This window comes from Quercus robur, chromosome 2 (genome assembly GCF_932294415.1).
Source record: "Quercus robur chromosome 2, dhQueRobu3.1, whole genome shotgun sequence".
Lineage (NCBI taxonomy): Eukaryota > Viridiplantae > Streptophyta > Magnoliopsida > Fagales > Fagaceae > Quercus > Quercus robur.
Window position 1 is genome coordinate 21,192,736 of NC_065535.1, and position 22,394 is coordinate 21,215,129.

At 37.4% G+C, this 22,394-nt stretch overlaps 2 protein-coding genes across 3 annotated transcripts; both read left to right on the plus strand.

Annotated features, from left to right (window-relative positions):
• The first annotated feature begins 1,482 nt into the window (after positions 1-1,482).
• Positions 1,483-2,236, plus strand: LOC126712859 (60S ribosomal protein L39-3). Its single transcript, XM_050412351.1, has 3 exons — positions 1,483-1,642; positions 1,771-1,874; positions 1,985-2,236. Exons 1-3 carry the CDS (start codon positions 1,640-1,642, stop codon positions 2,031-2,033), a joined length of 156 nt encoding a protein of 51 aa, XP_050268308.1. The 5' UTR covers positions 1,483-1,639; the 3' UTR covers positions 2,034-2,236.
• Positions 2,237-13,676: 11,440 nt separating this feature from the next.
• LOC126712861 (aspartate aminotransferase, chloroplastic) lies at positions 13,677-18,742 on the plus strand. 2 transcript variants are annotated; one of them, XM_050412353.1, is made up of 12 exons: positions 13,677-13,801; positions 14,011-14,088; positions 14,237-14,308; positions 14,843-15,037; positions 15,209-15,247; positions 15,327-15,416; positions 15,516-15,624; positions 15,710-15,819; positions 16,114-16,257; positions 16,446-16,612; positions 17,587-17,851; positions 18,369-18,742. In XM_050412353.1, exons 2-12 carry the CDS (start codon positions 14,011-14,013, stop codon positions 18,498-18,500), a joined length of 1,401 nt encoding a protein of 466 aa, XP_050268310.1. In that variant the 5' UTR covers positions 13,677-13,801; the 3' UTR covers positions 18,501-18,742. The 2 variants fall into 2 exon arrangements, with proteins under 2 accessions (XP_050268310.1, XP_050268309.1); XM_050412352.1 differs by having other exon boundaries at positions 13,731-13,871.
• The last annotated feature ends 3,652 nt before the right edge of the window (positions 18,743-22,394 follow it).

Consider the following 22,394-nt stretch of genomic DNA (forward strand, 5'->3'; position numbering starts at 1 on the left):
ATCAATGAAAAACTTATTAAGAAAATACTTTTTTTTTAAATGACTCATTTTTCAACAAAATTTTAGTGTCGAAATAAACAGAACATAAATTTTATACTATATGAAGATTACAATATCTTTTGATCTTTGGTCCGCATGGATTCCTATTAAGTAGATGGTCGTGGCAGTGAATTGTAAAGACTAACAGGCAGAACAAACCACGAAACTGGTTCAGATCTGATACAAGTTGAACCAAACTGATTTTAGTTTATTCAAATTTAGTTAAATTGCAATTTATGAAAATGTTAAATTTAAAACTAGTTCGGATGGAAATATGAAAAGTAACCATTTAAACCCCTTGGTTAATTTTACAGAAAAATTAATCAGCTATTTAATTTAACTAACTATGAATATATATTAGTATATGCTAATTACCATAGATTAATAATCACCATATGTAAAGCAATAATAATAAAGTAAACAACTTATCAAAAAAAAAAATAATAATAATAATAAAGTAAACAACACAAGCATATGTCATATGGTGACAAAGTGCTAAAACACATGGAGCAAAGGAAAAGCCAATACGAGGGAAACTTTCCTGAGAAATACAATCCACTATAATAAGAGAAGTTTGATAATCTAGTATAAATCTTTGTACGTAAATTCTGCTCGGTAGATTAACTTATTGCTAAAACCTTTTATAGTTTAGAACCTCTAACTCTTCCTTATATGAACCCCTTCATGGATGATGCACTTACGCTTCACTCCAAAAATCTCCAGCCAACTTCAAAAATCTCTTGAATATTTGATTGACCGCAGTGACACACCTGTCTCTGTGATTTTAGCTTTGATATGTATTTTGGCAATAGAAATACCACAAAATGTCTTTTCTATTTGCACTCAGTAGTCTGTACTCATAGGTTGGAAACTGGAATGGTGAAGGCTTTAAATTTGCCTCATAGCCACATTTGACATCACGCATAAAGTCCACTTTGATAGGTTTTCAAATAAGGCTCAAAAGACTCACAAGACTAACTTCAATAAAACATGCTAGACACAAGTTCCTCAATTCACAACCAATTGAGTCTCAATTCACAAGTTCCTCAATGTGTTTTGGCTTTTAAAAAATATTTTATTACAATATTTTCAGTAATAAATTTCTAATTTTCAACAAAATAAGTTGTATTCAATGTTTTGTGATTCAAATGCATTTTGTCATTTGGAGCCGTTGGGAAAAGGCTGAAATTTTAATAAGATATGCTAAATTTTTTTCCCAAAATTTACCCATAAACTTGGTCCATGTGCCAGTTTTGGTTTGGTGATCAAGGCCCATATGATGTCCTTTCCAACTTGGGTGGCTGCCCCGCTCGTCCATATCATCTCCTACAAATCCTTGATTCTATTTGTGTTGTTTCCATCTTGGGCTTTTTTAATCATATGAAACAAAATTTTGGACCTGAACAATGTTGAGCAATTATAAGTGGATTCGTTTAGGCCCAATTCAAATATTGCGCAACTGACCTAGAAGTTTTGTCTGGCCCAGAAATACATCCCACGTGTCCTATAAAAGGTCCAACCCTAGGGTTGCATCATCTTCTTCTAAATTCAGGTTTCCTCTCTTCCCCAGGTTTTGTAGCGGCGACCTCCAACAGCAAAAATGGTACTCTCTCTCTCTCTCTCTCTCTCTCTCTCTCTCAGTTGTTGGTCACCATTTTTGAAAACTGAGTAACTTTTATGATATGGGTCTGAATGAATATTGTGTGTTAATTATTATTATTGTATGCTTAGCCGTCCCACAAGACCTTCATGATTAAGAAGAAGTTGGCGAAGAAGATGAGGCAGAATAGGCCTATCCCTCACTGGATCCGCATGAGGACTGACAACACCATCAGGTTCTCTCTATTTCCCACTTCTTTGTTCCATAGTTCTTTTTGTTTCTATATTTCTGTCTTTGGTTCTCTGCTTAATGCTAATTTTTTCTATTGGTTTTGTGTAATTTAAGGTACAATGCAAAGCGCAGGCACTGGCGTCGCACCAAGCTTGGATTCTGAGGTGTTTTTGTTGCTTTATTGTCATTGCTTCTTTAGCAAAGTTTCAAAACAATGTATTTGCCTTAGAGCTTTCGTGTTTTCCATTTCCTTAAGAACCCAATTTTGTATGGAACTCATACGAGTCCCTTCCCAGACGTTTATTTACTGTTTTTGACTAATATTGAATTGTGGGTTAATCTTAATTTCTTCATATGATTAAAGTATTTTCTTGGATTGATTATTGATGAAGAGCTTAATTATGTATTTCTATGTGTTTCTCTTTCCTAGCTACTTATAAGGTCTGTTTATGCGGTTTCTCTTTGTCTACGTATTTGAATTGAGACTAGAGTGTGGTTCCTTTTTTATTCAGTTTTGAAAGGGTGTGTCTGTCACAGTTTCGTGAAGAATACTTACAAAAGATCAACGTGAGCAATACCCAAGTTTCTTCTTTCTTGTTTGCAATTTAGAGCCTTTCAAAACGCACATCTACTAGAGTTTAGTATTTCGAATTTGGAGTTTTTACTATATAATTGGAACTATCATGTTTGACTGGTGAATTTGTTTACTGAACTTGGGGTGAAGTTTGTGCTAACACAGTCAGAGAATTCATAGAAATTATAGAATTCATTTCTGTGTGCGCTATATATGACTGTGTGTCCGATTGGTATTGTTATAGGAAGTAGAGCCTTTTATCTATAGAGCTTTAGTTGCAGTGCTTTTTGTTATAAAGTGTTTTTAAGTGAAAAAAGCTTTAATATTTCGGACTTTAGGCAAATTACAGTGAATAGTTTTTCTAAGGGTCTACATGGTTCATGAGCTTATCTGCAGTTGCAGCTGTTTTGCACTAATACGGCAGCAGTAAATTATTGAATATACAATTTAGCATTTTGAGCGTTTGGTAAATCACAGTGAATAGTACTTTAATGGTCTATCTGGTCCATCAGAATATCTGCAAATATAGGTTTTTTGCACTCTGTTTTGGACAGCAAACCTTATTAGATTGGATATACATTAAGACCATCATGTAATTAACATGATATTTTGTTACTTTCAATTGACAAAGCTTGTTAATGTTTTGTCCAAAGAAAACAGAATCTCTTCTAGCTTAAGGTCGGTTGGCTTATTTTTTGAGTCTAGTTCTATTGAGTAGTCCTAAGTCCACTTATTTTGTGAGTCTAGTTCTATTGAGTCGTCCTAAGTCCGCTCTTAGGTTGGCTCAGGTGGTAGAATGTTTGGTCATGAAAGAAATCAATATGGATTGAGGAGCTAGACCATCTGATCTGAAGCAACTGAGCAATTAAAGGCCACAGCCTAGTTTTCGATTTTTCCAACTAAGTTTCATTCTGCCAAGGAGTGTGAGTCTTGATGGAAGGCGATCATTGAGTTTGGCTACCTTATTGTCTTCCTTCCATGTCTTCTTTTTCAAATGTGCTAGTAACCTAAGAGGCGAATAAGTAGATTGTACTCCTTTTATGGGCTAGAAAATAAGATTCTATTCCATTCATTTCAATTCCTTTATGATCATTCCATTCCATTCCATTCTTTCACGAACTCCCAAACAAAGCCTTAGAGTTGGAATGCAAAGTGAGAGTCGTAACAAAAGGAGAGAGACTCCTTTATTATTTATGAATGTGGTGATTAATAGGCTAAAATGTATCAGGGCAAATATGTGCGAAGGGGGAAGGTGAAGGAAGAGGTGTCATTTTCCTCAATTTCTATTACAGTTTTACCATTAATGATAAAAATGTGACAAACTACAAGGGAAGCGATACATTGACATTGACGTTGACGTTGTTATATAATTGATATTATAGATTACAAGTTTTGAAAATCAAGAAACTGATTAATAATGGTGGTGCTAATTTTGATGTGTGTAAAGTGCATTCGGCATTTTCTTTTCTCTATTAAGTAAACAAAGTGATGCTTATCTAGATATCACAATCGGTCGGTGTGAAAATTGATGCAAAACACTGAATTCACCTACAAGGTGAAGGAAGAGGTGTCATTTTCCTCAATTTCTATTATAGTTTTACCATTAATGATAAAAATGTGACGAACTACCAGGGAAGCGATACATTGACATTGACATTGACATTGACATTGACATTGTTATATAATTGATGTTATAGATTACAAGTTGTGAAAATCAAGAAATTGATTTATAATGGTGATGCTAATTTTGATGTGTGTAACGCGCATTTTCTTTTCTCTATTAAGTAAACAAAGTGATGCTTATCTAGATATAACAATTGGTTGGTGTGAAAATGGATGCCAAACACTGAATTCGCCTGCAACCCAAAAGGATTTGAATCTGATGCAATAATTGCACCGTGTAATTGCTGTGTTGGTGTGGCGTTTAAAAACTAGAAAGGAAAAAAAAAATTTATATTAAAAAATTGAAGGTTATTTTGACACAAATGTTAGAGCATCTACAGTAATGGAACTAAAAATTTAGCTATTTGACACTACAAAAAGTTAATTTATCTATTTTACTTACTCACTTTACAAAACACCACCAGCAGTGAATCTATTTTACCTTTCAATACAATAAAATAATATAAACATCACAATAAAATAATATATCTACTACAATAAAATATTATATCCACTACAATAAACAACAATCACAACCGCTACTGCTGTCACTACCCGACTCTTCCACCGTCGTCGCCGCCACCCCCACCTCTGCCGCCACCGCAAAAACAAAAACAAAAAAAATTGTAGCCTTCCCTGCACACAAAAAATTCACAAACTAACATTTAAAAACAAAAACATAAATTCCTGCAAACAAAAAATTTCCAATACATTCCAATCCTTAACGATTTATCATTAGATTCAACAAATATTATAAATTTATCATTCCAATTACCCAAATCAAAAATCTCAAGCATGTAGATGAAGACGACAGAGACAACTCACTTGAAGGCGAGTTGGGTTGAAGGCGTGGATCGCAGGAGTGGATCGGCAGCGGCGGCAGCGGGACAAGGAGGTGAGAGTTTGAGAGAGTTGAAAGCATCAGAGAAGGCCGAGATGGGTCGGAGGCGTGGATCGGCGATGAATCGAAGGCGTGGGTTTGAGGCATGGATCGGCTTGGGAGTTCAATGAAGTGGGTCAGCTGGTGGGTCAGTGACGTCGAGCTTTAGTGGCCCGGTGATGTTGAGGATCGAGTCGGGCCGACAGCGGTGAGACAGAGAGGTGAGAGTTTGAAAGAGTGAGTTTGAGGGAGTTGAGAGTGAGTTTGAAGGAGTAGAGTGTTTTGTCTTCATAGGCTTGCACGGTTGGAGGGAAAATATATATATATATATATATATATATTATTTTAAGCGGATGGAGAATAAAAAATGTTTTTTTTTTCTTAACTCTCAGCTACAGTGCGCAACCATATATAGATGTGCACTGTAGCAATGAAGGTAAAAATTTGACCTTTAGCTCCACTATTGCAACACTCTTTTTTATATGTAGTGGTGCTAAAAATAGTTTTTTAGCAGCACTATTACTAGTGCTCTTAGAGACTAAAAATGAATATTAAACTTTCACTGTTAGCTATTGATTCACATATGTGCTAATATACTTGCTCATTTTTTGGCCCATTAGGCATCTTTCTCTTCAATTTAGGGAACCCCAACTCATCTCTTCCCTCCTACAGCGAGTCTTTTATAAGAGCATTCGCATCAAGAAATTCTACTCTATCCTAATTTACTATCTCAAAAAGCCATTTTATCAATTATACAATACTATTTTACAATACATCCAGTATCCCAACTTTTATTTTCCTATTCTACTCATTAAAATAATATATCTACACAATAAAATATATTTTTCCTTTTTAGTTTTTTCCCAATTTTCTCCTCCACCTTCCGTCAACCTTTATCACCGTGCCTCCACTGCCCAGTCACCACCATCGCGCCTCCACCATGCCCACCACACCACCACTGCCCACTGCCCACCAAAATCCCACCGAAACAAAAACCCATATTAAAAAAAAAACCAGCGTCACAACAAAAACCTAGCAACACCAGACTCGCCAACAGAAACCCAGCCTCACAACAGAAACCCAGAAACATTGACCTCGACGTGACCCACGCCAATCTCCACCAAACCCATCACCAATCTTAGTAACTCAGAAACCCAGCAACACCGGACCCAAACATTGGCGATCTCCGATCTCTGTGACCCACAACCCACTTCAGCCATAGCCACCTCTTCCTTTAAGCACCGATCACAGTAAAAATAAATAAATAAATAAATAAATAAAAACAACAACAACCACCACAGAACCCGTCGGATCGCAGCCCACTAGAAAAAATGAATCGTTGTAATATGTGATGTTGATGTTGGGAGGAGGATGGTGTTTAGGTCTGAAGAGAGAAGAGAGTAGATGAGAAAGAGAGAAGGAAGAGAGAGAAGAGAACAAAAATAACAAGAGAGGGGGGAGAGAAATTTCGAGGAAAGTAGAATAAAATATATATATATATATATATATATGTAGGGTCACGTTTTTCAGCCCAGCCCCAAGATGCATGGGATCTTAAACCAGCGAGCCAGGTACAATGAATTTGTAGAGAGTGGGTCAAAAAACTAGGCTTTAGTGTATGGACAACGGTTAACACGGTGTTCTTCACGATCAAGCTAAGATGGACTGAGTTTACCAGAGAGGATTGGTCCTCGGCACGGTCTAAGGAGCTTTTTCTGGTGCCTCTGGTGTGTTAGGGGGGGTCTCAGCCCCCCTTTCTGTCTCCCTCCACTCTCTTTTTATAGTAGTTTCCTTCCTCCTGAGTAGGGTTCCTAGGGTAGGTACTTGTCCCATCAGCCCTTCCCTCCAGTTGTTAGGAGTGGTTGTAAAGGCAGAAAAACATGGCTATGTAGGCACAAGGTACTGAATGCAATAATGGCAGCCTTTCCCTCAGACATTTCCATTTTCTCCGTTATCATTTTCTGCTTTAATACTTTTCCTATTCCGTGGAATGATCTGGAGTGTCACTACCAGTATCAGGTTGCCCCCTTTGTCCTCGGCTACATCCATGCCGAAGAGGGTTCTTCCCATGGCCGAGGAGGGGTTTTTCCTTGAACTGCGCCCTTGGCCCCATATAGACATTGACATGGACCTCCTGGTCTTTTATCCCCCACAATAGCTCCTCAAAATCTTGCTGTCTGGCTCTTCGGACAAAAAGGAGGGTTTTGGTGACATCGAGCCTTTGTCAAGGATTGCCAAATCTTGTCCTCCATCAATGCCAGAGCCTCTTCACTTGCCTGAGGCACATTCCTAGCTGTGAGACATTCTTTTAGTTTATCCAAGCCGCGTTCTTGCCGTTTCGGTACACGAGGCGCGCTTTCATTAAGGTCTCTTCACGAGGTAACGTAAATCCAACGGTTAAAGACTGCTTTGGAAATTGAGCGAGATTTATCTCACTTGTAATTCCTTCTTGGAGATTTGGGCGAATTGATTGCCACCAGGCTTGCGCCCTATATAAGACACATGGGGGGAGATCATCCTCCTTTACTCGTAGACCCTTGAGTTTTGCAAGCTTTTAACTCTCCAAATGTTCCCAAAGTCCCCACTATGATAGTGATTGAGATTGAGGGAGTGAAATGGTCAAGGATAAGAATGAGGGTGAAGGAACCAAACCCTCTTCAAAAGCCACGGGTGTCTCCGAGATTCAGAATGACCCAGTCAGGGCAGAGGAGACAGAGGCCAAAGATATTTCTCCCCTTTGACTGGACAAGAAAGAAGTCTCTCTTCCTTCAGCCAAAATCCAAAGCAGGTCTAGGTCGCATCAGATTTTTGGTGCGACAAAATTTGGATTTTCATCCAACACCGTATGTCACGCGTGTGCGGGTTTGGATTTCTCATCGCCGGTACCATCCATACTTGCTCGATTGCTACTAGAGCAAGTATGGGGATTTAGTGTTCCTGCTTCTTTTTCTCTTCCACTGCCGGTGCCATCCATACTTGCTTGATTGCTGCTGGAGCAAGATCGTGGATCGGGCATCTCTGCTTCTTCTCCTCTTCCACCGCCGGTGCCATCCATACTTGCTCAATTGTTGCTAGAGCAAGATTGAGGATTTATTGTTCCCGTGTACTGCTTTTTATAGTTAGCTTCTGATATAGGTTTGTATAAGCCCTTTTATGTACATTGTACTTCTTCTTTATCTAATAAAAAGACGATTTTACTTCATTTTGCGTACCTTTTCTTTTCTGCGATGATTATTTTATGAATGGGTGTGCTGGTATCTTTTCTTTTGAATAGTACTTAGAACTGATGTCATTGATGGTAGAGAGTTGTCATCTTGAACTTATCAAAACTGACGGGCACAACAATGCTGATTTTAAGTAAGTTAACCATATAAGACTAACCAGGAAAACAACCGCATGTTCTGCATTGCGAACAGGGTGACCGCCTAAGGACGTGTAACCTAAAGTAAACTGTCCAAGGGGATCGCTGGGTACTAGGATTCTTTTCCACGTTTCCGATGATATTTATAGCTTTAACTTGCCTTAGGCATCTAGTCCGAGGACCAAGGCATGATTGAACTTAGCTTAAACGCTTATAAAGGTACCATCACGTGTTAGTTTCCACAAAGCCGGAGGTCTAAGGACCACGCAATACCTTTATTCCGTCTAGGACTTAGGTTTTTCTTTGAAGTAGCTAGTTTCCCCATAGGTTTGAGTCTGAGGACTATGCAAGACCTTGGTTCTGTCTAGCACTTAGTTTCTTCTTTGAAGTAACTAGTTTCCCCATATGTTTGAGTCTGAGGACCATGCAAGACCTTGGTTCTGTCTAGCATTTAGGTTTTTCTTTGAAGTAACTAGTTTCCCCATAGGTTTGAGTCCGAGGACCATGCAAGACCTTGGTTCTGTCTAGCACTTAGGTTCTTCTTTGAAGTAACTAGTTTCCCCATAGGTTTGAGTCTGAGAACCATGCAAGACCTTGGTTCTGTCTAGCACTTAGGTTTTTCTTTGAAATAACTAGTTTCCCCATAGGTTTGAGTTTAAGGACCATGCAAGACCTTGATTCTGTCTAGCACTTAGGTTCTTCTTTGAAGTAACTAGTTTCTCCATAAGTTTGAGTCCGAGAACCATGCAAGACCTTGGTTCTGTCTAATAACTAGTTTCCCCATAGGTTTGAGTCCGAGGACCATACAAGACCTTGGTTCTGTCTAGCACTTATATTTTTCTTTGAAGTAACTAGTTTCCCCATAGGTTTGAGTCTGAGGACCATGCAAGATCTTAATTCTGTCTAGCACTTAGATTCTTCTTTGAAGTAGTTAGTTTCCCCATAGGTTTGAGTCCGAGGACCATGCAAGACCTTGATTCTGTCTAGCACTTGAATTTTCTTGGAGTAACTAGTTTTCCCATAGGTTTGAGTCCGAGAACCATGCAAGACCTTGGTTCTATCTAGTACTTAGATTCTTCTTAGAAGTAACTAGTTTCTCCATAAGTTTGAGTCCAAGGGTCATGCAAGACCTTAGTTCTGTCTAGCACTTAGATTCTTCTTTGAAGTAACTAATTTCCCTATAGGTTTGAGTCCGAGGACCATGCAAGACCTTCGTTCTGTCTAGCACTTAGGGTCTTCTTTGAAGTAACTAGTTTCCCTATAGATTTGAGTCCGAGGACCATACAAGACCTTAATTCTGTCTAGCACTTAGGTTCTTCTTGGAAGTAACTAGTTTCCTTATAGGTTTGAGTCTGAGGACCATGCAAGACCTTGGTTTTGTCTAGCACTTAGATTCTTCTTGGAAGTAACTAGTTTTCCCATAAGTTTGAGTCTGAGGACCATGCAAGACCTTGATTCTGTCTAGCACTTAGATTTTTCTTGGAAGTAACTAGTTTCCCCATAAATTTGAGTCTGAGGACCATGCAAGACCTTGGTTTTGTCTAGCACTTAGATTCTTCTTTGAAGTAACTAGTTTCCTCATAGGTTTGAGTCTGAGGACCATGCAAGACCTTGGTTCTGTCTAGCACTTAGATTCTTCTTGGAAGTAACTAGTTTCCCCATAGGTTTGAGTCTGAAGACCATGCAAGACCTTGGTTCTGTCTAGCACTTAGATTCTTCTTGGAAGTAACTAGTTTCCCCATAGGTTTAAGTTCAAGGACCATGCAAGACTTTGGTTCTGTCTAGCACTTAGATTCTTCTTTGAAGTAACTAGTTTCCCCATAGGTTTAAGTCTGAGGACCATATAAGACCTTTGTTCTGTCTAGTACTTAGATTTTCTTGGAGTAGTTAGTTTCCCGATAGGTTTGAGTCCGAGGACCATGCAAGACCTTGGTTCTGTCTAATACTTGGTCATTTAGAAAGTTGTCAGTGCACATTAATTTCCCCGAAGCCAGAGGTCCGAGGACCCGACATAACTAAGGTTCTATTTAACCGCTTCAAAAGATTCTGGTTTAGCCCTCGGCTTCTTTCTCCGAAGGGAATTCAGCAAGCTGGGCTACTAGGCCTGTGAGAATTAGCCCCTTGACAAGTGCACGGGGCACACATCTAATGCCAAAAGCCCCTAGAACCGCACTCCGTTTAGCACTCCTTCCCGCGTAATCAACGTTTCGAAGCGTAGACCTAAGTGGAAGCTAAGTTGCGACAAAGACGGTGTGTTCTTGGAAACAATGAGGAGGCTTTCGTGTAACTTGTACCACCGCCAGAATGGTCTCCTTGAGGGACTCCTACTGATAGGAGCTTGATCCCGCCGTGATTAACCGTTGCATTCGCTAATGCACAAGTTCTTCCCACAGACGGCGCCAATTGTAGGGTCACATTTTTTAGCCCAGGCCCAAGATGCATGGGACCTTAGACCAGCGAGTCCAGTACAATGAATTTGTAGAGAGTGTGTCAAAGAGTTAGGCTTTAGTGTATGGACAACGGTTAACACGGTGTTCTTCACGATCAAGCTGAGATGGACTGAGTTTACCAAAGAGGATTGGTCCTCGACACGGTCTGAGGAGTTTTTCCTGGTGCCTCTGGTGTGTTGGAGGGGGGTCTCAGCCCCCCTTTCTGTCTCCCTCCACTCCCTTTTTATAGTAGTTTCCTTTCTCCTAAGTGAGGTTCCTAGGGTAGGTATTTGTCCCATCAGCCCTTCCCTCTAGTTGTTGGAAGTGGTTGTAAAGGTAGAAAAACATGGCTATGTCAGGCATAAGGCACTGAATGCAATAATGACAGCATTTCCCTCAGACATTTCCATTTTCTCCGTTATCCTTTTCTGCTCTAATACTTTTCCTGTTCCGTGGAATGATCTGGAGTGTCACTACCAGTAGCAGGTTGCCACCTTTATCCTCGGCTACATCCATGCCGATGAGGGTTCTTCTCATGGCCGAGGAGGGGTTTTTCCTTGGACTGGGCCCTTGACCCCATGTAGACATTGACATGGACCTCCTAGTCTTTTACCCTCCATAATATATATATATATATATATATGTATTTTACAATACTGCTACAGTGCAATTCTACCTTTAGAATTGCACTATAGCAGTATTGCAAATTTTTTTGCAATACTTGGTATATAGCATTCCGGATGTGAGAGGTTTTTGAGGGAAAAATGCTAAATAAAACTTACATATGGCATTTACAATTCCAGGTGCGGATGCTCTAAGAAAGTTGACGGGTTAGGGCCCGTTTGATAATGTCATTTGAAGACTTGTGTGATTTAAATGCTAAAATCGTGGGGCTTACTTTGGAGCGAGTTCTTTGGTAGGGGAACTCTTACAAGGGTATATAGATTACAATACTCAATATAGGTAGCTTAAAGCATGTATTTAGAGACCCCATAAAAAGGTGTATTGAATACTTAAGTTACAGTTTTGAATGATATAATCGTAAATATTGTGAAAACTGTGGGATTGACACACATTCAATTGATTTGACAAAACACAATTGCTTTTTTTCTCTCTCTCTTCATGTGTTAGACAAGATTTCTCTCTCTCTCTCTTCATGCATTAGACAAGATTTCTCTCTCTCTCTTCATGCGTTAGACAAGATTTCTCTCTCTCTCTCTCTCTCTCTCTCTCTCTCTCTCTCTCTCTCTCTCTCTCACATAGAACGGCTTTTTTTCCCCCTTCTTGGACTCATCTTCATCAATTAAATTCAAAGCTCTCTCTCAAGATTCATTGGATTTTGAAATTTGCCTAAGACACTGTACCTAAGATATTAAGGAACAACACCTAAGACACTGTACCTAAGATATTATATATCGGTAATGAAGAGAGAACATAGTGAGGAGATGGAAGGAAAATGGGATGAGAGGAAGTAGGAACTAGGAAGGAGAGAACGAACAAAGTTACAGTAGCAGTTGGTATTCAAGAGGGGGTTTTCTCTCTCTTCAATAAAATAAATTATTTTACACCACTCATTTCAGTGCATTGCACACTTTTTCTATAGAAAAAAAAAATACCCATACCAAACATCCAATTTTGTGTTTTCAATTTTAAAAGAATGTTACAAAAATATTTTACCAAACACATTTTTTTGCACTATAAGTACTCAAAAGACACATTTTAATACACGTTTTAAATCACAATTTTCACATTATTTTGAAAACCAAAACTATGACACTCTTACCAAACAGACCCTTAATTCCGGTGCCTTGTTATTTTTGCCCTCTTTAGGCTGAGCCTCCCCCTCTTAATAATGATATTATTATTTTTTTGGTAAGAATAATAATATTATTTGAATATTATACACACATGTATATATACTCACACATTAATAATTTGAATCCGCTGTCCAAAGTCCTAAGAGCATTCACATCAGGTTTCTTCAAACTATTCTATTTTACCATCTCAAAACCTACTTTATCATTTATACCATACCATTTTACATCACTCTCAATATCTCAACTTTTATTTTCATATTCTACTCATTAAAATAATATTTCTACACAATAAAATAATATAATTTATACTACCCAATAAATTACCCACATAGCCCACTGCCACCACCACCAAGCCGTCGCCACCACCACCAAGCCAAACCCAACCCAACCCACCACCACCACCACCACCATCAACATCAACCCAACCAAAATTAAAACTCTCATCCAGCCACCACCATCAAGACAACCAAAACCACCACCATCAACCCACAACCAACGCTGGACTCACCAACAGAAACCCAACCATCAACCCACAAACAGCCTCACAACAGCCTCGCCAACAGAAACCCACCATCAACCCACAAACAGCCTCACAACAGATGCCATTAGAAACCCAGCTGTCACCCACACCATCACCCACGCCGTGTGATGTGTGATGTGTGATGTTGATGTTGGGAGGAGGATGGTGTTTGGGTCTGAAGAGAGGAGAGAGCAGATGAGAAAGAGAGAAGGAAGAGAACAGAAATAATAAGAGAAAGGAGAGAGAAATTTCGCATTAGGTGAGAATAATTTTTTATTATTATTTTTTTTTACAATACTGCTATAGTGCAATTCTACCTTTAAAATTGCACTGTAGCAGTATTGCAAATTTTTTTGCAGTACTTGGTATATAGCATTCCGGATGTGGAAGGTTTTTGAAGAAAAAATGCTAAATCAAGCTTAGATATGGCATTTACAATTCTATGTGCGGATTCTCTAACTGATTTTGATCTATTTAGGATAAGTACAGATTTTACAGCCTCATCATCCCCACTGAAATTGCAGCCCTTCCCCCCTAATCAGCACGGACAGTCGACGCGACCACAGCTTTACGATAGAGAATGACCATCGTACCCTTTTATAAATATTAAAAAATCTCAACCAACTAATACTACATCAGCATTCAGCAATTTTATAAACAAACGAAACGATCCTTCTAAACTCCGAGAGTGAGTTCCACTTCCACTTCCACATCAAACTTCGAATTCACACGCTCAAAATTTCTCTAATTAAATCCACGTATTTTCATCTTCTTCTTCTTCGTCTTTCATTTTAATCTCAAAATTTTCTCATAGATTACGCAGTTAAAGTGCTTGGATCTTGAAGTGACTTCTCCTATATATTGTCTAATCTAATCATCTTATCAATGTTGATTCAGATGACTTCGACTTCGACGATGCTCTCTCTAGCTTCGGCCCCTCCAACTGCCTCACTTTCAGTTCATGAAAACCTGAAGGTACTACTTATAATCTAATTTTCCATTTCTCTTTTTTATACTTCCTCCTTAATTTTCTGGAAACACCCAAAATTTATTACAAGTTATATTAAAGTTTTAAAGGACCAAAATTTTATCAAATGCAATACCTTGTTGTGGATTTGAGCAGGGAAGATTGAAGCTTGGAGGTGGTAGCTTGAGCTTCAACAAGGAGAAAGCCAATCCCTTTATTAACACAAAGGTATATCTATATCTATATCTATATCAATATGATTATGAATATGCTGTGGATGCTCCTGGGCATGAGCATAAACTACTTGTTAGCCCCTCAGGGGTGAATGCCCTTAGATCACTTGGCAACTGATTCTGGCCGATGGGGTCAGTTGCCCGTAGGTTTTACTAGCTAGATGCGAGTTTAAAGGGCTCTTCTTTAGATGTGTGCTGTGGATTAATTAAGCCCTTTATTTCAAATTGTTGCTCTGTGCGTGTGTCCTGCTTTGTTAGTCATGCTAATGCATCACATTGATTCCAACTTTTGTATCATGTCCCATCATCCATGCCCACAGTTAAATAATTCACTAGGTGGTTGAACCATTGAAGCCTGTTAAGCATAGGTTTTTTCTTTCTTTTATGTGTTTAAATTGGATTTAGTCTTCGTTTTTTTTTTAATCAAGGCATTCGCTTTGTGTTTGGTATAACTTGACTATCACTTAGGCAGGAATTTATCTGATATGTTTGGTTGTTGGTCTGAGAATCGGTCGTTCCTGATATGCAGTCTTTCAGTCGGATATCTATGGTTGCAGCAGTTAAGGTTTCTCGTTTTGAAGGAGTAACGATGGCTCCTCCCGATCCAATTCTTGGAGTTTCTGAAGCTTTTAAAGCAGACAACGATGAAAAGAAGCTCAACCTTGGAGTTGGGGCCTATCGAACAGAGGAGCTACAACCTTATGTGCTGAATGTTGTTAAGAAGGTAAGACTTTTTTTATCAATCAAATGGTAAATGTTTCATTAGTGAAATTCTTTGTGTTGTCTATGTTAGATACTTTTCAATTTCACTTCTTAATGATAAAACTGAGTGCTGGTTTCTTTGACAATCAAATTCAGTTTAAATTAATCATATTAGAAAAATGTTTTTTTCTAGGCGGAGAATCTTATGGTGGAAAGGGGAGAAAACAAAGAGGTATCTTTATTTACTCAAATGTATGGGTGTCATTATTCTCAATTATGATTACTTACAATAATCTGATGATAATGTCTAGTATCTCCCAATCGAAGGCTTGGCTGCATTTAATAAGGTGACTGCGGAGTTGTTATTTGGAGCCAGCAACCCTGTAATAAAGGAACAAAGAGTACGTGAAATGTAAATGGTCCTGAATTTTTTCAAAGAATATTGTATTTTCTCTTGATTCTTATTAACAAAAAATTGAACTTATATTTCTGTTTTTCAGGTGGCTACTGTTCAAGGTCTTTCAGGAACTGGTTCTCTTCGACTAGCTGCAGCTCTGATTGAACGATATTTTCCTGGAGCAAAGGTTCTAATATCATCTCCAACTTGGGGTGTGTATTGTCATTCACTTGAACTTGTATTTGAGATTTGTCTCAAGGGTACTCACTTTTCATGGCAAACAAAATTGTCTTGCAGGTAATCACAAGAATATTTTCAATGATGCTAGAGTTCCATGGTCTGAATATCGATACTATGATCCAAAAACAGTTGGTTTGGACTTTGATGGGATGATAGCTGACATAAAGGTTCCTCCCTGGCTTAGTTATGCTCGTTTTTCTTTTATCAGTTAAACTGTTAGACAGCTTTCACCTTAATAAATGGTGGCTCTTTGCACTTCCGGCTGAAATAGCTGGTATTTTATAGTTTTTCAAAGTATTCGAGAATGATACACAAGTATTGCATGCATAATTCTTTAGTAATTCGGACATGTTGAACTAATAAACTTTTTACTTATGTTTAATCTTCCATACAGTCTCAATGCCAGTGTAAATTTACTTTCCTTGACCAATTTACCCATAATTTGTTTGTTCTATTATCAGGCTGCCCCAGAAGGATCTTTTGTGTTACTTCATGGCTGTGCTCACAATCCAACTGGCATTGATCCAACACCTGAACAGTGGGAGAAAATTGCTGATGTCATTCAGGAGAAGAACCATATACCATTTTTTGATGTTGCATACCAGGTATGATTCCATGATTGGCTTACATCCCACTAAAATGGGAATTTTGATATGGATATTTTTGGCATGAAAATTTTCAAAATTCCATTGGCATTTCAAATAGTTTGATATCCACAGCATAACGTTGAGATTCTTTGAAAGATAGATTTCTGTATAATCATGTTTTTATCTAACTTATCAATGTACTTTAGGGATTTGCTAGTGGAAGCCTTGATACTGATGCAGGATCTGTGAGATTGTTTGCTGCGCGTGGGATGGAACTCCTGGTTGCCCAGTCATACAGTAAAAATTTGGGTCTTTATGCAGAAAGGATTGGAGCAATCAATGTTGTCTGCACATCAGCAGATGCAGCAGCAAGGTGCTGTGAACAAAATGTCCTATGTTTTGTTCATTTTCTGGTCTATGGCAAATTAGCACTCCCACAAAAAAAAGTGCTTGCATGATCAGATGAACAAGTGCACAACTAGCTCTTCTAGGCTGCTTATATTCTATATCTTTGCCACATCACTGCACGGCCTGCTGGATATATTTCTGGTTAAAAACTGCGTAGTTTATATTTTGATCCCCTTTTGGATAACATATCTGTGTTAAAAATCTTGAATCCCCCCCAGCCCACCCCACCCTCAAAAGTATCTGTGTCCGTATTGATGTCTTATTTATTCAAGTTTTCTCCATATTCTTTGGGAAACAACGTTTTTTTCTTTTTGGATAATTTGATAGTTACAACAAAGGGGGAGAGGGGATTTGAAGCCTGGTTCTCCTCATGGAGGAGAGAGCTGGCAATGCCATTGAGCTACAAGGCTCTTGGCTGCGGAAAATTAAGTTGAATGTTGCTTTTGACATGGACATGAATTGACGAGCTTGAAAACTCTCCAGGAATCAATAGGTGTAGGCATAGGGACATGCACAATTTATGAACATACCATGTTGAGCACAGTTCCCTGAGATTGTGCTTGCATTTCAAAGAAGAAAGAGAAAAGTAATGGAGTAATTAATGGAAGTTTCTCATTGAAAATCATAATACACTCATCTCTTTCACATCACTTGAGTATTACTCAGGTAGGATCATGTCAAACATAGAATTAAATATCAAGTGGTTGCAGTTGTCCTATTGAGAATTGTTTGACACTCCAATAGCTGATACGGAGTTGTGTCTTTCACATCATCAAGTTAACCCTTTTGTGATTCACTGCCTCAATAATACATCTGCTCTTGGCTCCTTTAGATGAATCATGCCCAAATATCATGGTGCATGGCTCCAGTTGATTTCTTACTTTCAAGTGGCAAATTTTGGTTAAGAACCACCTAATGGTTATATTTTTATATTTTCAGGGTAAAGAGCCAACTGAAAAGGCTTGCTCGACCGATGTACTCCAATCCTCCTATTCATGGGGCCAAAATTGTTGCCAATGTTGTTGGGGACCCAACTCTCTTCAACGAATGGAAAGCAGAAATGGAAATGATGGCTGGAAGGATAAAGAACGTGAGACAGAAACTATATGATAGCCTCACTGCAAAAGATAAGAGTGGAAAGGATTGGTCGTTTATACTTAAGCAGATTGGCATGTTCTCATTCACAGGCTTGAACAAAGCTCAGGTAATTGTGTCTTCTCAACTTCTATCAAAACCTATAAACTTCATATGCATAAAATTTCTTCTTTTCCAGATCTCACTTTTGAATTATAGCGATTCATCTGTCCCAATTTGACACATTGATAGCTTATCTTGTGTACGTAGGGACTTGTAGAAAGCTAGTCAAATATAATAATATTTGTGAATATTTCCCAAATTATGGGATGTACCTCTTCAGCTTCATTTTTACATGCATTGCCTCTCCCTTCATATGAACGTATTGTTTTCTCTTTTTCAAAATTTTCCTTTCAACACTTCTGCTTCCATGTTAATCATGAATATTTTCCTAATCCAAGACCAAATTATTGCTTCAAGTCATTATTTTTGAGTTTAAGACTGGTCTGCACAATCTCAAATAAGCTACAATATCCAATGCCTTGAAACTGTATATTGGTGGCTGTGTTTGTAATCTGAAATTGCACTTCAATGATGCATAGAACTGTTTCTTGGATTTCTAATGTTATATCTTCTTGCCTGATCAGAGTGACAATATGACAAATAAGTGGCATGTGTACATGACAAAAGATGGAAGGATATCATTGGCTGGATTATCTTTGGCCAAATGCGAGTACCTTGCGGATGCCATCATTGATTCATTCCACAATGTCAGTTGAGATGAATGGATAATTAGCTACACACATGAGAAACACAGCTTTAAAATTTTTGGAGAGTCTTATATTCAACATTTTTGTTCCCCTTTTTGCGAAATGATTTGAATTTCTCCAAGTCTAATAATATTCAATGGAGTTGCTTAATGGATTGACAATAATCCTGTAATAATGTATGCTTTTGCATGTCAGACATTTTTGTATTGTCAAGTCCAATTTAAGGCAATTTGTTAGATCTATTGTTGAAAGAGGAAGTTCTAGTTGAAACTTTTGATTCTCATAGCAAATTTATAAACATTGCTTGTAAATATACAATTTCAATCAGAAAAGATTCTAGGTTTGCTTTCCAGAAAATCTGTCCAGTGGTAAAACAAATGCAACAGCACCAAACAAGTCTACTAGAAAAGGGGATGCCTAAAGACACCATTTTGAGACCTCTTTGAGTAAATGGTATATTTACCCGCATATATATTTAACACCTTTGAACCAAAGACAATTAGAAAGCATGAGGATTTAAAATATGCATGATACAAAATTGAGAGCTCCATATTCAGATACAAATTTCAGAACCTGCGCTCTGAGCAATTTCATATGACATTTTGTTGTAATCTTTAGTGCTCTTTGAAAAAAAATCCAATTTTAGATCTCCAAAAACTTAATGCAGAATTAAAATAATAATAATAATAATTTTTTGAGATGATTTTTACTTTATAACAGATTGATGCGATTGCAAATGTATCTATGAACTTTCTCAAGCGTTAACGACCATTTCTAAGATATTGGTTTTGTAATTTGACCATGCGTTCAAAATGTTGTTTGGTGCCTCAATTAAGAGGACTTTTAATTTTCAGAGTTATCAATCCTAAGACTACTGAACCATGCTATGTCGATTATCTAGGACGTCACTAAGTAACAATTAACGATGAAGTATAAAAGGCTATAGTCTAAAGGATTAATAGGACTACAAATTTGTAGGATAGTTAATTGATTCATGATCAAACTATGATGTTATCAGGGCACATCAATGAGACAAATTGAAAATGACGAGGATGCTTTAAAAATCTACTGAACTAACAACTAAAGACTTTCTATGAAGCTAATAGAACTTTATAAACATGATAGAGCAACAATTACAACTTACAAGCAACCTACTTACTTGCATAAACGCCTTAGGAGCCTAGGGACTAAAAGGAAAATACAATATTTAGAGAGAAATCTCTTTTAGGAGACTTCTTATATTCTTTTAATTCTAAATTTATAAAATAAAATAAAGAGCAAAATGGCATCGTTTCAAGCATAACTAATGGCAACACTAACTGAGTAGTAACGGATCCTTGAATTGACAAAAATTGAAAGTTAGAGGACTGAAATGAAAAACAGTGAAAGTTAGAGGGTCAATTTTGCATTTTTGCCATAATTTTAATTTCATTTTGCCTCTTTCTAAACAATTCGTTGGATGCTTTAATCTTCAGATGGTATCTGCGTTAAAGCTTCAAAGTAAAAAGTGTAGTTGATACTTACTTCAAATTGTACATAAGTTCTCTGTTTATATGTTTTTGGTATATTGCCTTTAGAATACCTTTTTACTTGTCCTATTTTAACGAACTATATATTTGCTTTTTTATTAAACCAAATCGTATTGTTTCTTGCCTGTTTGGTCATCTTTTTTTCTTTTTTTTTATCATTGATATTGTTGTTTATCATAAACTCTTATGTTGTTTAATATATTCTGTCTTTTTTTTTTTTTGTATATTTGCACTCAAATTATTATCATTCACGTAAATTCCGTTTTTTTTTTCCTCATTGCTATGTAATTTTTGGTTATTTTTCCCCCTTTTCTAATTTCGGTGTTCATTTTTGGCTTAGTAACTTAAAGATTATATGGAGCCTAAGGATATAGATGATAGTTCGGTTAGGAAATTCCTATATATATAAATCTATCCGAAAAAGGAAAGCTATATCAAGAGTTGACCAAGTGCAAAGCATTATTGATGATAATGCTATAGTTGCAGATTCATTTCATCAGTCATGTTATTTGGTAGCTCACAAGAAAGAAGTAAGTTCACAAGATGGCCCTTGCAAAAAAAAGGCTATTAGGAATGAACAGATGGTTATGACACCAACCATGGGAACTTCTAAAGTAAGAAATGTTCATAGCCAAACTGAATGTCATGATGAAAAAGGTATTGAGAATGGTGTACATGGAAGGAAAAGAAGCAATGTGTTATCATAAGTGAGGATAAAAAAGAAAAACTCAAAAAAAAGAGAGAAGCATGTGCCAACAATAGTGTTGATTCAAGAAGGGAAAATTATTGTGTACTCCCGGAGTACCATAAATGCGTACTCCAGGAATACCTAATAATTTTCCTTCAAGAAGTGTTCTCGAAATAGATGAGTGGTCGGGTATAGTGATAAATGAAGATTCTGCAAGAATTTCAGATGATTATTGACTATTTGAGATAATATAAGAAGCGGAGATCATAAATAAGGAAAAAAAAAAAACTCTGTGATTTGATATTTAGAAAATCAAAGCTGCCACATTACCACAACGGATTTTTCTAACTAAGGAAAGGATCAAATCAATTCATTTAGTATCTTTGAAGTTGGTAAGTGCTACTCATTACTACAAATATTGTTAATTTTAATGAAGCATATATCAAAAATTAAATAGTAAAATCCCGTGATAATTAAACAGGATCTAATTCCCGTGGAGTAAGCGATAATGCACGTCCTTCGGTGTTAAATATAGCAAAAAAACTTTTGTAAAAGAAACAATGGAATATACACATTTAGAGTGCAAGGTCAAGTTTATCATTACATAAATGACTTATTACCATCAGATAATCATCCATCTTATTTGCAACTATATTTGTATGAGTTGTCTAATTCAGATTGTCTAAATCCGTCCATTTCGACGCAAATAATAGACATATTGAAGGTTAATCTGTATTGTGCCTTCTTTCGTGCACTTATACGAATACGTACCTGAATTGGAAAATCATCAAATTTGCATAAGATCGGATGCTGCATTACACCAACAAGTCTATAATGCTCCTTTAGCTTCACAAGTGGCTGCGATGTGGGTGGATGAGAATGCTTTTGGAGAGCATGTGAGTCGTCACATTATTGTTTTTAGCCATTCTGGTGTGGTTATCGATGCCAAGACTACTAAACTATTTTGCGACAATCAATGAGATCACTAAATAAGTAACAACTATCAATGAAGTATTAGAAGCTATAGTCTAAAGGATTAAAATATAGGACTACAAGAGTGTATGGGAGAGAGTTAAATGATTCAGAATCAAACCATGATATTACAAGAGTATATCAATGAAAAAGAGAAAATTAAAAATCGATGAGGATAATTTAAAGATCTATTGAACTAACAACTAAAAAATTGTTATGAATCTAATAGAACTTCATAAATTGAAAGAGCAACAATTCAAGCAATCTACTTCATGAACACCTTACAAGGAGCCTACCAACTAGAAAAGAAAATACAATATCAAAAGAGGAAAGGTGTCTCAGATAGGTTTTTTATGCTGGAAATAGACTTGAATTTGGACGAAAGTTCAGATGAGCCCAGGGTATATGCGCTAGAACTCTTAAGTGCAAAACTGAAGAGACAAATTAGTTCCAAAAATCATTTATGCCTCCCATCGAAAGTAACTGCACGAATTTTCCCGCCCATAAAGGCCAGGAAATCTCCACCGTTAGATCTCCATCACGCCGTTGAACGTGGGAAGCACAGAGCCGCCCGCATTTAATGAGGATACGTTTCACCTTCCAAATGCTCTAAGAACGTGTCTCGGGCAGGCGAAAAGTCTCGGGAACCGATAGATGACAAGGATTGATAAGCATTGACAGACGTCTGATGTCATCAAAACCCTCCCATCCATC

Coding starts and splice junctions, on each gene's coding strand:
- LOC126712859 (XM_050412351.1), top strand. Junction 1,875..1,984: donor AGGACTGACAACACCATCAG/GTTCTCTCTATT, acceptor GTGTAATTTAAG/GTACAATGCAAAGCGCAGGC.
- LOC126712861 (XM_050412353.1), top strand. CDS start 14,011: ATGACTTCGACTTCGACGATGCTCTCTCTAGCTTCGGCCCCTCCAACT. Junction 15,248..15,326: donor AAAGGGGAGAAAACAAAGAG/GTATCTTTATTT, acceptor GATAATGTCTAG/TATCTCCCAATCGAAGGCTT. Junction 15,417..15,515: donor CTGTAATAAAGGAACAAAGA/GTACGTGAAATG, acceptor TCTGTTTTTCAG/GTGGCTACTGTTCAAGGTCT.